This window comes from Festucalex cinctus, chromosome 4 (assembly GCF_051991245.1).
Source record: "Festucalex cinctus isolate MCC-2025b chromosome 4, RoL_Fcin_1.0, whole genome shotgun sequence".
NCBI classification, from domain to species: Eukaryota; Metazoa; Chordata; class Actinopteri; order Syngnathiformes; family Syngnathidae; genus Festucalex; species Festucalex cinctus.
In genome coordinates, this window is record NC_135414.1 from 30,041,985 (window position 1) to 30,057,695 (window position 15,711).

Sequence of the window (15,711 nt, forward strand, 5' to 3'; positions counted from 1 at the left end):
GCTGTCCAACACTTTTAAAAGGCGCTAAACTTTTGCTACTGCAGAAAAACAAACGGCAGAAGTCAAGCGTCTACGATCCAATTTAATAGGAACGCCCGAAATGTGTTGTGAGTTCTCATGTTGCTTTTGTGGTTTTGAGTCATGAAGCTTGAAAGTTGCTCATATTGAACTCCATTGCGTCAGAACCATTTTTTTTTGGGGGGGCCACGGGCAAAATATTAGGAACACCTACCCAAGTCATTACCCAGGTAAAAACAGGTGTTGTTTTTCTGCTTGCTCTCTGCTGGCAGTGGTTACCCACCGAACCCAACTTGCCCACCAATCGCCCACCCTAAATAATATACCCCAGACTATGATCATAACGCTTTAATATAATTTCTAAGTCATCTTACAGCATTACAAAAACAAATCTCCCACAGATAATTTGATATAAATGATAAATATGCAAAAGACACTGCCATGCATGTTACCTGTTGGCAATGTTATTACTCCGTGATGCTTAATCGCACATATCATAAACAACTCTTTATCTGTAGTTGGGCACTTTACTGTACTTAATTAGTTGCTAGCAGCTGATTAGCTATAAACTTCCGTCACTGCCAAATATTGACCTGGACCTTTCTATCTTTGAAGTTTAGCGCGCTGTTTTCACTTCCAGCATTACAGAATTGTCATAAAATATGTGGATAGGTCCGTCCATGAACATGTGTGTAGGTGAATTTTTCCAGGAATTTTTTTAGTTTCTACAGGAGAACTTGTGAGTAGATTTGTGAATTAGTGAGAGTTGAGTGTACTTAAAGTAGCACTAAGGAACTTTTCAACCTTAATAAATCATAACTCTTCTGATGAAACATTGCCTTAAAACTAGTTGATTGGTACCTTTGCCATGGCCTGAGGGTCTGTATCATTTTTTTTTTTTACTGGCACTAAGCAACTTTGAGGAGGATGATAGAAATACTGCCACATAAGAAAAAACTACAAATGTGCTGACTGCTTTATGTCATACGTCACTTCCCCCATTTTCCCAAGGCGGAAGTCAATTTGAATGCCGTCGCTTGATTACTGCTTTCATGGCAGAAGCTGCAAAACAAATGAAAAGATTTGTCCGAGGATACAATAAAAGAAAAACTAAGGAAAAGAGAAGCTACCCGGATAAAAGGACAGTCAAGGATCAACATTGGTCCGGAAAATTGTCAAATGACCCTGAAACAAACCAGCTTCCGATTGTGGATCATTTTGAGGAATTCCCTAGTAGGAGTTCGCCAAAGTATGAGCCCTGCGATTTGTCCAAAATGGCTGCTTCAAACCAAAATGACCGCCTTTTGTGCTCTGTCCACATGATGTAGGGTCATTTCACCACAGAGACGCACAGCAAATTCAGCCGCCGTAAAATTTTGCCAGAAAAGTACCCAAAAGTGCATTTTTGGGGTTAGTCCGAAAACCTTTTTTTGTTGTTATCACCAAAACGGCATGACTGAAACAGGATGTTGTGATGACGCAAGCGTGCGCGTCGATGGCCTGCTGAACTGGACAAAGGTGGGGCCTTGACACAGAGGAGAAGGCTGCGTGGCCGCCGTTGAATGCCTCCCCGGCGGCCGTGAAAACGCGCGCACTGTTCGGAAGGTGCCAGAGAGCTCGGACTATCAGCTACGTTCACACGTTAACAATTGTCAGAGGAGTGAGGTGGGAGGAGGGACAAATGTTTGTCATAATGAGACCATTGCCCCTCGTTGACATTTCCCCCAGGACTGTGGAGTGAAATTATGTGAAGTAAGACTACTGTCTGTCTTATATAAAGTACTAAAACTGCAATGTCACCATCGCTTCCTCATTTGTTCTAAACCCCTTCTTCTAATTTTCATGCATCATATTCACGGACATTAACAAAGTTAGATAAGATGTTTAAAACATAGTTTTATGATGGAGGATTCCACTGTACTTTGTCCGCCAGCCATAAAAAAAATGACTTAAGTCTTGGCGACGTGCGGTCCGCTTGCGCCATTGAGAAACACACCTCAATAAATCGTACGACTTTAGTGGCTTAATTTTTAGGTTATTTGGATGCCGTAGCGACATTTACCAAGGCTCAAAATATCTGTTTTTTCCTTTTGCGGAGCTGTTTTGCTTGCAAATAAATGACTTTATGTGAGAAACATCTTTCTAATTCGCTGTCCTGGAGTAAAACAACAACAACAAAAAAAAAGTTTACGCCACTAGTCTGTAACATTATGTTGGTTTTTAACATTTTATCGAGGGATAGCTTTTAGCATACCACACTAGGGATGTAACGATATCGGCAATATTGTGATATGGCGTATTAAAAAGGCCACAATATATCGTCGGCGTCATGTCATGATATTAAAAGCAGCACATCTGTTCAAAAAAGTCGGGTTGATTTCAATTTGTGCAGTTCGATCACCCTCTGGTGGCTATTTTTTTTTTTTAGTGCAGTTTCATTTTCACAAGGCATGTTTTGGCCCTTCTGTGTATAAAATCCACGCTAATGGTCAGATGAAGGCGAACGTAATATACTTATCGTGATAATTATCGTATCGTGATCATATCGTATCGGGATGTCCCTATACCACACCGACAATCACTGGTGTACATTTTTTATGGGGGGGAATTTTATATTTTTCAATTTTACTGTTCCGTTTGCATCTATTTCTGCCTGTATAAAAGAAAGGAAGCATTTTTTCCCCCAGCATTTTGTTCCTGTACTGTGCCGAATGTGAAGGGAACAGCAATAAAACAAAGGAAGTTATTTTTTTTGTCATATGACTATAGTAAATGCTGTCATTCATTAATCAGTCTCATATAGTCCTCTGTGCATGTCTTTCTTTGTCATTTTTGCTTTTGATAAGAATCCACATTTACATGAGTGCGGCAGAACGGAATCAAAACGAACAGTTCGGTCTCTTGCGAATTCCGACAAAAATTCGAGCAGCTCAGTACGGTAGCCGGGGCCAATTTCTCATTGCCACCAACCCCCTAATTTGGCCGTGATGGAGGAGACGCGCGCTGCCCCCGGTCTTGTAATTACGCTCCATTTGCCATCATATGGCGAGTGTTGGAGACGAGTCTCATAGGTTTTCACTTGAGATGCTGTCAATTTGACTTTGGGGTGGCTCAGAAGTCTTGTTGTTCCATCTTTGAAGCATTTTCAAGTCAAAGTCAGTACGCAGTCGAATTAAGAACTAGTGTCACGATACCAAAATTTTGACTTCGATAATACCGAAACCGGTACTGAAACGGTACCTCGATAACAATCTAAAACATCAGCAAAAGCAGCATTAAAACTAACAAAAGAGCTTCAAATTATTATTTTTTATTTTTTATTAATTCAAAACTGTAGGATGTATACATGTCAATTTATGTACATACTGTATATATTTATGTATATACTGTATGTGCTTTCACATTGCATGCCATATTGTTGAAGTATTTGATTGCATTTCATGTCATCCGTTTGAAATATTGGTCATACAGTGGCACTCCAATGACTCATTATAATTTTGCTGGTAAAGGGGAAGTCCACCATAATTCTTGACAATAATATGTTCTATGCAGCCCCACAATTCTAAATATGGTATTCTGGTTAATATTGGGTTAGTGGAACCGTTTCTATCAATACCAGAAGGCGGCCATTTTGCAACTTGTTGTCGAGTGATAATGACATCATAGTTGCTCAGGTCTCAGGTAACAACCAATCACAGCTTAGCTTCAGAAAACAGCCTGTGATTGGTTGTTGCTTGAGCCCTGAGCAACTATGATGTCATCTTCAATCAACGGCAAGTGGCAAAATGGCCGTCCCCTCAGATGGATAAAAAACGCTGGATTTTGCTGCAAAACTAATATTCCACAAGTGCAATATTAATCAGAATGTCATGTTTAAACTAGTGAGGTCACACATAACATATTATTGTCAAGGAATGTTTATGGTTGACTTTTTAGTGTATTTGTAGTAGCACTGATGACTGGCAAAGGCGCCGCGTGTGTTCTTGCATGCACGTCGACCTTAAACTGTGTTTACCTTCCCGGCAGACATCTGACCCGGAGCTCGCTGGCTCCGCCCGCCCGACCGCCCGTGACATCAGCGCTTTGATCAGCCTTAGCGCTCGTGTTCGCACAAAGCCATATTTAGCCGCGGCGAGAGCTCACATGCCCGGATACCTGCAGTGTAAACACACCTGCCCGGCTCTCTCTAATGGACTTAACGATGAACGCCACCTGAAAGAGGCCCGACCCGCAGTCGCCGTCGCCACTTAATCTGTGGGGTAAGGTCTCATTGATGCCTCCCCCTTCCTGGCTGCACCACCCACAATATCAACTTTGATCCTGGGCTTGGAAGTTGCGCGCAACATCCCTTAGATTATATTCCAAGGGATAAAGTCCAACCGCCGTCGCCTGGCAACGGTGCACTGATAACACTTCTCATAACAACACGTGTTAGCGGCTGGGTTGTAAAATTGTCTCCCACTTACGTGACATGATGCATTCTCTCTGGTACTTGCTGAAGTGTCGAATAGCATGAAAGCGGCCTTCCAATCAAACTCAATTTTGTCGCAGGGCACATTATGATTTCCCTATGATGGATCTTATGACTGTGAACACTGAACACCATGTACAGTATACTGTAGTCCCTCATATCGTAAAGGAATTGATGCAAAAATGCTTATATTTATTAGATGTGAGCAAAAATTTCAATTCTTTTAAACAATTTTTCACCCAAAATAAAAATGATTCACCCATTTAGAAAGAAACAAGAAGTACACTAGACCAGGGATGGGCAATCTTGGTCCTTGAGGGTCAGAGTCTTGCAGGTTTTGGATGTTTCCCTTCTCCAACACAGCTGATATATGATTCGCTCATCAGCAAGCTCTGCATAAGACTGATAACGATCCCGTTGATCGGAATCAGCTTGTGTTGGAAGAGGGAAACCTCCAAAACCTGCAGTACTCCGGCCCTCGAGGACTGAGATTGCCTACCCCTGCACTAGACGCACAGTGAGCTTTTTTTTTTTCACACACGTCATCCATTTAGATGTGGAACCTACGGCATGCGGGCCACGGGCATCTTTCTTCGTTTTCTTTGATCCGTAAGCATGCCAAAGATTCTTCCAGACAATGCAAATATGATCTTAAAATTGTTAATCATAGTTTTATATTTTTATTTGTATTTTTTTTTTGGTTGACCGATTTTTGTGGCAGACTCAAGTCGATTTATTCCCCTAGCCCGAATCGAGATAACCCTTGTTGATGACGTGGTTGAGCCCCTCGGCTCAAACGGTTTTCGAGTTACGGCCTTTCAAAGTTTGGGTGCCACGCCCATTTTAGGGATCCGGGGATTGCACAATCAATTGTGGACCATATTTGGAGGCCCGCATCTTTTGTGCTAAGGTAGCTACAGACCCGTAAATTGCTATGTCCATGTATTTTCTCGCCCTGTCTATGAGTGTTACCCATCTGTCTAGTATACTTGGTTCAATTTGGTAGCAATTGGGAAATTGACTGTTTGGACAGTTTGTTTTGTAAGGACTCCCTTGTAAATGCCACACATGACCCTAAAATGGCCAAATGGCCATGTCAAGCCAAAACGGCAAACGTACTCTGTTCTTTCTCAAAAATCTTAAGCTCATGAAGAAACCCCCTGCAAACGTCCAGCAAGATCCTTAACATAGCAATTTTAAACCATGTCAGGCTGCATATGTCTGATTTCAGTCATCTGTATAAATCGGAGAAGTCCTTCAAGACGACACGACGCATCATTTCCTGTTTTAAGCAGGTCTTGTGTGCTTTAGGGCAGAGTTTCCTGTGAAGGCTGTGGCGTGGTCTCAAATAGAGGAAGTGAGCTGGTCATGCGCGAGACGAAGGCGGCCGCGGCGACAGTGGCTTCCCAGAACGGCCGTCGGGATTTGGGACGGTTTCGATGATGACAACCAGACCGACATGACTGTTATTTGTCATCCGGACGTCACTTTTTTTTTGTGCTTTTTTTTTGCAAAGACCCCAGAGGGTTCACAGTGCATCGGCGGGTGAAGCCAAGCCACACAAACACATGGTTTTGAGGTACTGACACGCATACCCGACAAACCACAACCCATGATGGTAAAAGCTGTTTTTGTGCTGTAGGCTCTCATTGCTGTTGATTAAAAAAAAAAAAAAAAAAAGCGGCTCACAGGGGCGAAGCGAAGCTGTATTTTGCCCAACAGTGAGCAGGCAGCCATTAGTGCCGGGTGGTATTAATCTGATCAGGCCCGCCGCAGGAACACAGGTTGGCGGTCGCTCGGGATCGGCCACGCTAAACCTATTAGCTCCCAAATGGGACTCGTCACCACTTTCTTTTGCTCCAACTCAGCCATATCTGACTCTCCTGAGCACTTTCAGCAGACCTTCTATCGACGTTTTAGCTGAAAACATACAAAAATTCTATCAGCATCACAGAAATTGCATGTTTACATGAAAAAACAAAGGCAATTTGGAGCACAAATTCCAATTTTGGAAAATGATACTAGAACTGTTTCAAATATATAGGAACAGGAAGGACTGCTCAAGTACATTGAACCCTCGATATTAGGGATAGACCGATTATCGGCCGGGCAGATTATCGGTGCCGATATTTGGCATGTTGACAAATATCGGCATCGGCCTTTTTACGAATCTGAAGGCCGATAAACCTGGAATCTCACCGAACAGCGAATGCTTGCGAGCGTAGCAAATTTTGTGCTTTCGTCAGGATTTGTAAGATGTTTATAGACACATTTTACTTGTTGCAAAGACATTTCAAACATATTCAGACAATTTTTCACTGTCTGCAAAGATCTTTTGAACCCTGCCGAAAACCCAAAATTAGATACATTTAATTTTGCATACATTTGTCACTGCTGCAACTGGGAAGTCCCAACACTTTTTAATTCATAAAAAATAAAGTAATTTATAAATTACGTTGAAATTTTGGAAAACTTTATTTACAGTAGAAAACTATTTATTTATTTATTTATTTGCTTGCTTAGTTTTGAATTTAGCTTAACAAATGCTGTCTATTCTTAATATGTTTAAAATTAAAAGAGAAGTTGTTTTTTTTACGCTGTTATTTTCTCTTTTACTGCAAATGAATATCGGCTTGTAATGTCAGTTATCGGCCTCCTTGATGACTAATAATCGGTATTGGCATCGGCCCTGAAAAAAGCACATCGGTCTATCACTACTCGATATTTGTGGTTAGGGAGCAAGCCACCTGATGTGTATAACAAATAACAAATATATATATTATATATAAATATATACGTATAACAAACTGACTCTTGTGACCATGACAAATGCGCCTGAGCAAAATACAGAACCCCCAGTGGCTCCTGATGCTTCATCTTGAGAATTTTACCTCCTTGCTTTCCTTGGCGTTAACACCGAGCCGGTGGCCAACGTTAGCTACTTCTCTTTGAACTTGGCATGCCTCTCTACTGACTCAACATTTTAATTACCCTCAGGAGTTGTTGTTAGGCGTCCTTCAGTTACTATTATTTGGATTGTATCAGCACCTGAAGGGATGTTTTGGCTGAGAATATAAATGTGTTGCTTTTGTAGGACAGTTGTGTATTGGTGTACAGAAACGTAAGTGTCCAAACTACAGTTTTTGCAAATAGCTTTGAGTACGTCATGCCAGAAACAGAACCATGGTGTCCTAAAGATCTTTTCTGATTGCTACCAAGTTTGAATGAGGTGTACGCGACACATAGGGAATCGCATTTTGGTCTGCTGAAATCGCCGCACTTCTGTAGAGTAAGACAATGCTGCAGGTTTGCACATAGCTAGACCGAAAGCTATACACATCTCTCTAAATATCACGCGCATTCTTTCTCGAGACGTAACCATGCCCAAACGTGGCGGCGGCTCTCCTGTTTGCTTAGTAACATCCACACAGTGCCCCTGCGGTTGAATGGCGTGGTAACAAAAGGTGGGGGTCGGGTCGGTGGCATCCAACCTGGGGAGGAGCGCTGATCAAGGCCCGGACCCTGATTACAGGCCGGCCCCCTGCACGCCTCTCACAATAAGATAATGCTATCTGGGCTGACAGGTATTTGGTTTCAGCAGGCTGGGGTAATAACTGTCACCACAAACATTAAGGAGACCTTTCATCCTGCGGCCCGGTGTTGTCGGCTGGCCATTTGTGCACACACACACAGGTTGCTTTTGTGCAGTGGGGGTGGTAGTGAGGAGAGGAGGTCGCGTCAATGGGCAGGTTTGATTAAATCAAACAGCCGTGACGATCTAAATGGCGGTGGATGCAGTGGGGCCTCTGAGGTACTGACGTCGCTGGAACTAATTTAGCCACAGAGCTGATAGAGGGCCTTAAAAAGAAGCACCAGGCGGGATTAGCACATCGCAGAGGTCTGGTCCCTTGTATGTCGCGAGGCTACGACCTACTGGTTAACCAGTGCGGCAACAGGGGGTTAAACAAACGGCAAGTTAAACATCAAACTGCACTGAGTCACACACCGCCAACACTTTTTTTTTTTTGTGTGTCACACAGCATCGCTAATGCTGCGACTCACTTTGGGACTGGTGACTAGTCAGGAATTCACGCTGTAAATGTTTTCCAGGGTGAGTCAGACTCCATATTTGGAAGGAATCTTGTTAAGTTAACCTTTAAGATTTCCCTGTTAGTCCCTAGCCCAGTGGTGTCAAACATACGGCCCGTGGGCCGGATCAGGCCCGCAAAGACGTTTAATCCGGCCCACAAGACCATTTTTGTAAAGTTTAAAAAATAAAAAAAAAATAAAAATTGTAAAGTCGGACCAATTAATCAGCCGGTCACAATCAAGACATAAATTCATAATTTCCAATACCTATTTTACCGATCCGGCCCACTTGGTAATATATTTTCCTCCATGCGGCCCGTGAGCTAATATGAGTTTGACACCCCTGCCCTAGCCCCTTTAGCACAGAGGTCCTGCCAAATGGTCGCATCAGAAAGGAAATTGGGGAATTTGAGCTAGTGATTGCACTAAAAAACGTGAACATCGGACAAAATGTCTCAGAGAAGTTATACCCCGGGAAACGGTAGAAATAAACTTGAAATGGCCTTCCATTTTTATCTTTTGAGGCAGAATCACGCTAGTCTGCCAGTGACAGGCGTCTCAGCTATGTGGACCACGACACCAATAGTGGTCGACTGTCTCCATGTTTATTTTGTTTTGGTTTATCACTTGGTTCATCGCTTGCACCGGAGTTATCATTACCTTTACTCAAGCAAGAGCACCCAATGAGGTTGTGCAATGGAGCACACGCCTATTACAACTAAAACTTGGGAGTTGGCTTGGCAGAATGGAGTTGTAAACTTTGCTCAACAAACGAATCATCATCAATCAGACAGGTAGATGTTCCTGCTCCGGATCCTGACAGCCCCAGGTTGTGTTTGTGCTTCTAGGAGCCTCTTTGCTTGTTACTCATATTCATATCACGGGTCTTATCTGCTGTTGTCTAATATGATCAGGTGTTTAGTAAATTCTCTTTTGGTCTGGTCTGGAGTATTTATCATTTGACAACTGGATAACTCATTGTGAGGTTTGCAGCATGTTTGTACGGCTGCTGTTCCTAACGTTGTCAATGTGGACAAACAATTTTTTTGTGGACTTGGAAGTTGTAATCACAATGTTTGACTTGACTTGATCACGGTAAAAACAAAAAAGGTGATTCCTGAAATTCCTGAAAATTCTGATTTCGCTGACTTTCAACAATCCATGTGGTTATGTTTTCAGCCGTGTTTATTTGTACTTACTGGCATAACTCAAACTACTGCAAGGGCTCCTCGGTTCATGAAGCATCTCCATTCCTATGGTGGTGACGTAACCTGAATTTGTTGCAAGTCACTGGTCAGAAGACAAATAATAAACACAGCAGAGTGGTTCCAAGTCCAAGTTGCATTTTTTTCTTTTCTCCTGACAATTTATTGTTTCAATTCATACATGATCACGCTGTAGATGAACACGGCTGAAGTATCAGCCTTGAAACATAGCTTGGCTGCCGCTCTGCTGGCTGCACCCACGGTTAATGGGCGGTTTAATCGCGGTAGGCAGGTGTCGGGTGGCCTTGAGGGTTGCCGTTTCCCATACTTCTTCTGTTACACAGACTTACAGTGGAGACCAGTGACCGGGTTTTGCGTGACTACCTGCTTATAATTGCATGGCTTACAAGGTTAAGTTGGTATGACTCAGCCAACTAACTGCTATAATTACTTCTTTTAAGCAGAGAAAGATTAGATTCATGTCTTTTGCCATGTCCGGCATGAATAATGGCGCGACAAAACATAAATTTGTTTTTCCCATTATGGCGTCAAAAATCATGTTTCCATTCCACCAAGCTGTGCTGTACTGTTCCATTTGTATTAGTCGACCACAATCCTTCTTGTGTTCACAACTTAGAATGCCAATGAGACTGCGTGTCATTGGGCAATTAATAAAACAAAAAATATGAGCACCACACCATACAGGGTGGTGCACTGACAGTCTGTAAACCAGAAGCACAGGTTTTTTTTAATGCCACTTTTTGCTTTCTTTGTATTCAAATCATTCAAAAGTAACACAAAAGGAAATCCTTCTTGTTGACCAATCGACTCACTGCATCGTATTTCTAGCTCCACCCAACAAAGGGGTACAGAATATTGGTTGGATATTTTATGACCAGTCATTGGTGTTGTGTTGTGGTACATTTGCCTGAGTTGTGTGCAGGCGGCGCGGGTTCAATTCCCAGTGATGGTGTTGTGAAATTGTGATTGTCACATGATTGGTTACCTGTCTCCTTGTGTGCCCTGTGACTGACTGGAGACCAGTTCAGGCTGTGGTGTTATGATCATATTATCATATTATCACTTATGCTTACAATTTTTTTTTTTTTTTTTTGAGCCAAGTACTGACTTGACTTCACTTGCTTGAAATTTGATGGCGTCTTGACTTTCCCCCCCCAAGAGTAACTTGGGAATTGCTTGAGACTTGTACGTTTTAACTAGAAACTTGTGTCTTGCACATTTCCAAAAATGAAACATCTTGGTAAAGTTGATTCCATCCATCCATCCATCCATCCATCCATCCATCCATCCATCCATCCATCCATCCATCCATCCATCCATCCATCCATCCATCCATCCATCATCTGAACCCTTTGCCTTAATCACTGCCTTGATGCGCCATGGCATTGTCTGGAAGTTATGAAGATTTCCTTGATGCTTGTTGTCAGTTCTTCTATGTCTTTGGGTCTGGTGGCCCTTATTTTCCTCTTGATAATACATCTGAGGTTCTCAATGTGGTTTAGGTCGGGTGAGTTGGCTGGCCAGTCAAACACTTTGAAGGTATGGGCATTGGGCATCAACCTGGATTTTGGTGCTTCTGGCGGTATGGGCAGGGGGCCAGGTCCTTCTGGAAGCAGCCCCTCTGAGCCATCCATGCTACAGTCAAGAAGCTGTGACAGGTCCCGTGGGAGACAGGCTGCGGCAGGTCTTCCGCCGCCATGGCTGCTTGCCCGCCCACGGTCCCCAGAGGCTACCTGGTTGCTACTGCCACTGGTAGCATATGCTCGTCCCAAAGATTAAGCCATGCACGTCTAATTGCATGTGGACCTGCACGGTGAAATTGTGAATAGCTCGTTTAAAGCAATACTTACATAATTGTGACAATTCTAGACCGAGTACATGCAAACATGCACCATGTACGTGTGCATCAGCTGGTGGCTATAACCTATTTGATGAGTCTAGATAACCTTGAGCCGATCAGCGACGTCATAGTACTTCCTGCTCCTACCATGTTGACAATGGGTGGGTTACAAGCAAAACAGGTTTACAGCAAATATTGCAAAGAAGCATCACTTCAGTTGTCCTCCCACAGTTTTAACAACTGAAATGTCATTTGTTGTAGGCAACATTCAGCAACATGCAGTTAATCACATTCACAGCAATCATTCCCGTTCACACCTAGCGTGCATCTTTTGGGAATGTGGGAGGAAGTCGTAGTACCTGGAGAAAAGCCACACAATCACCGGAAGGACATGCAAATTCCATAGGCCAGGAAGGCCAGAACAGAGATTTGAAAAAACCCAACCCTCGAATTTTGAGGCGGACTTGCTAACCAATCATTCATCGTGCTGAATATTTATTATTTGATTTTGAGTGTGTATTTCAGAATGTTATTTATTGGGGAATTTACTGGTAGTGTTTTTATTGTTTCAATTTTACACAAAATAGCCCCTCCTCCCCCACTTACGTTAATGTGACTCAAACGGTACCTGAAACCCAGGTACGTACACAACTGTGATTGTTTGTGTATATTACACCCAATTTATAGGTTATGTCCAATTTACATTTTTTTTTCCCAAGGAACAAACAAAAGAGCCTCACGGGCTGCATTGTGTGACAGTCTTATCAAACGTACGCATGCGGCAAAGAAGCTGCTATCAGTCCCAGTGCACTTAAGGCAAGCGGATTAGACTCCAGAGTATTATTAGAACCACTGATTATCCCCTTACCTGATCCAACTAATTCTCATTGGAGGAGGGGGTTACTATTTATTCAGTACAAAAGTGCAAAAATATTTGGTGCAGAAATTGTGCGGAGGCTCTTTTGTGTTCTTCCCCTGCACCCCTGTTTTGGAGTTTCGTGGATTTATTCAGTGCTATACAGTTCAGCGAGGACTCGTGTAAGTGCTAGGGAACAGTAAACAAAGGAAAACTGTGGATAACGCCAGCTCTGTGGCTTGTGAACGCAACCAGATCCCTTTTAGAAACTAGAGGGGGTCTCTCCGAGATCAGACGTGAGCTTTTATATCCGGCGAATTGAAACCTCTTGGCGCGAAGCCACATACGAGTGTTGTTTTGACGGTGGCGGGTCACGGGAGCTCCTCTTATTTTATTTTTTTACTCACAGATGATAGAAGGTGGCACAAGGCCTTAACGGCTCAATAAATGTTTGGCCTAATTTTGAAGCCAAGCCCCCTCCCTCATCCACCGCCGCCCCCTTTCTCTTCGTCAGCTGTCCCTGTACGAACCAAGGCCGGCACAGACTGGTGGTTTTGGCTAGCCTGGCAAGAGTGTGTGGTCTGCCGTGCACGTGTACATGTGCGTTGCACTGTTAACCCTCCCACGGTGTTGGGATGAGTGCCAAGGTCGAGCTTAACTGTCACCTTGTCAGCAGCAATGTTCTGACGCTTCCATAGCCACTGTGCAACCTCCATACTATTGATTGATTTACAAGTCCTTAGCCTTTCTGTGCTATGGCAGGATAATATATGTAGTTATACCAATCCAATGAGCCTACATATCACTCTGGGGAATTTTTGGTTGATTTAACATACCAAGAAACTGGCCAGTATTTAGTAAGCGCAAGTGTCCTTATGAAAATCCACATATGCATGTAAACTCAGTAGTATAGTGCACCCTGCAATGTTAGAACAAAAAGTATCCATTCACAGAAGATTTATAGAGCGACAAAAAATTGAGTGTACGTGTTTATCATGACGAAACACATGAAAAAGTCTCGAGGACCCGTGCCTAAACCTAAACAGGAATTCAGCCATTTTGGTTTGAAGCAGCCTTTTTGGGAAAATTCCAAGACTTTATCTTAGACAAACTCCTACTAAAAAAATAAATAAAAATAAAAAATGTGCCCTGGGTGGTGCTAAAGGCCCTCAGTCACAATCTAACTTGAGCAGCGTATGGTGTTAAAATTGGATGATCCATTACTGTAAACCCCTATTGGTGGCATATACGGACAGAATAGCGAAAAACAGAAATTGATGCCACCACTTAAAATGTTTATATTTGCTTAAATTAATCATTCAAACCACAAGTTTCCCACAAACTATGATTCCAAATCCCAACAATTTCATTTCAGACTTCTCTTTCAACTTTATTCTTAATGATAAATGGCATATACGCAATTACGCATTATGAAAAAGTGTACCTGATTTGTGTGTGTATATGTAGATGCAACGAAGGCTGTTACAAACGTAAAACAAAACAAAACAACAAAACTAATGAACCTAGCATAAATTTACCACCTCCCTGACATAAAAAGTATCGAGAAAACAAGTTGCGTGAATAACAAACTGGGAACAGGCAGGCTTCACTTTTCACATGCTCATCTATTCAAAATATTTGAATAGGATGCAAAAAAATGTCTCAATTTTCTGAACTGCTGTGGGAGATGTCTGAGATGCCTGGTACTGTATTGTGTGCAAATATGGACATTAGTCTTGGTAATTAGTACGATTCTTTTGGTTCGAAATGATTTGTTATGCCTCATGTTTTGTTAAGACAATTTTTTAAACGTGTGAAATGTGCTTTTAACGTTTGTAATGTTTTTTTTTTTGTTTTTTGTTTTTACTAAACAAAATGCTCATCAACCTTTGTCCTTTGCAGCTCCCAGGGACATGAAACTCACTCCCCAGCAAGCTCCACTGTATGTAAGTATGAGAATTTGCCTCGCAGAAGCTGTTTTGCTTGTGAAAACAAACCATCTGCTTTGTGCCTTGCGTCTGCTCTCAGGTGAGCAGGTTGTTAACAAGCGGTAACTTTTATCATTACGAGGGTTACCGCGTAACACCTTGTGTTCTGAAATTCCTCTGAGGTGGATGGTTGAGCGCTAACTGTTGTATGGACTGAGTTTATGTAATTTGTGTTTTGTATGTAGCTAGCTTAGCTATATTGTAACCAGAGTAGTATATTGGGTAATTTTAGTCAAAATACTGTAATTTAAACGAAATTTAAAATTTGTTGTCAAAATTAACACTGCACCTAACCTAACACCAGCAACAAATGGAAAATATATTTTCTGTTATCTGTGGAAGTTTATGCAAGGTAATACTGGAAAAAAAAAATACATAAAAGAAAAACTGCTTCAACTGTTTGGTAGAAGGAAATAAAATGCAAATCCCAGATGGGAAAAAGAAAACTTGATTTGAATAATGTCATTGTCATTTGTTTTTTGTGCAAGTGTTCAGCCGAGGCTCCGAAATGGTTACCTATAAGTAGTAATCAAATTTTTTTTTCGGATGGAGGAACCTTGGGTGGGAAACTTTTCAGGTGAAATAAGTTCAGTTGCTCAAGTTACGCACCTGATCGCAAATCACTTCCCACTTGTCCAAGGTTCTTGTCCTATTACTGCGGTTAACTGCATCCATATAGCCCCGCGATTGCTGGAACGTTCTGGGCGTTCGTTCGCACTTGGCAGGCTGAAGGAAGGCACGGAGAGGAAATGAGATAAGTCCGGTAACAACAGCTCTGCACTTGACAACGTTATCTCCAACGTACAGGGGCGCTTTTGATTTCACACGCAACAAGTCAGGTTCATTGCCTCTAGGTATTTTAAGAGAAGTTCTTATCGAGGTTTATCCTATACCAGGAAGCCCTGAGGAGAAATAAAACAAAGTTTGTGGGTGATATGGCCTAAAAATAATATCATGATATCTCAAAGAAATTTGTGGTAACAATATTTTCCACCTCAACATGCAACTTGAGTTGCGAGACAAGTCGAGGTGACATTGGACAAGATAGTCGTCCATTTTCTGGAGCTCTCCATTGCAAGCCGGCGAGACGTCCTTGTTCGCCGAGCCGCTCACTCGACCGATGACGGGCTTAGGACCGCCCCCTCATTTGAATAACATTTCGACTTGGCAGTACGGACCAAAACTGCCAAAATTCAAACTAAATCAATACATAAATAAATACC

General features: G+C 42.4%; 1 protein-coding gene across 5 annotated transcripts in view; it reads left to right on the forward strand.

Annotated features, from left to right (window-relative positions):
- Nucleotides 1-15,711, forward strand: part of LOC144018082 (A-kinase anchor protein 13) — an 89,814-nt gene that overhangs the window by 340 nt on the left and 73,763 nt on the right. For 4 of the 5 annotated variants that reach the window (XM_077520215.1, XM_077520217.1, XM_077520219.1 and 1 more), the window contains exon 2: nucleotides 14,403-14,446. In XM_077520215.1, the coding sequence (XP_077376341.1) occupies nucleotides 14,414-14,446 (33 nt within the window). In that variant the 5' untranslated portion in view covers nucleotides 14,403-14,413. Of the gene's footprint in view, nucleotides 1-4,044; nucleotides 4,278-14,402; nucleotides 14,447-15,711 lie in introns of all 5 variants that reach the window. The other variant, XM_077520216.1, reaches the window with a different exon arrangement.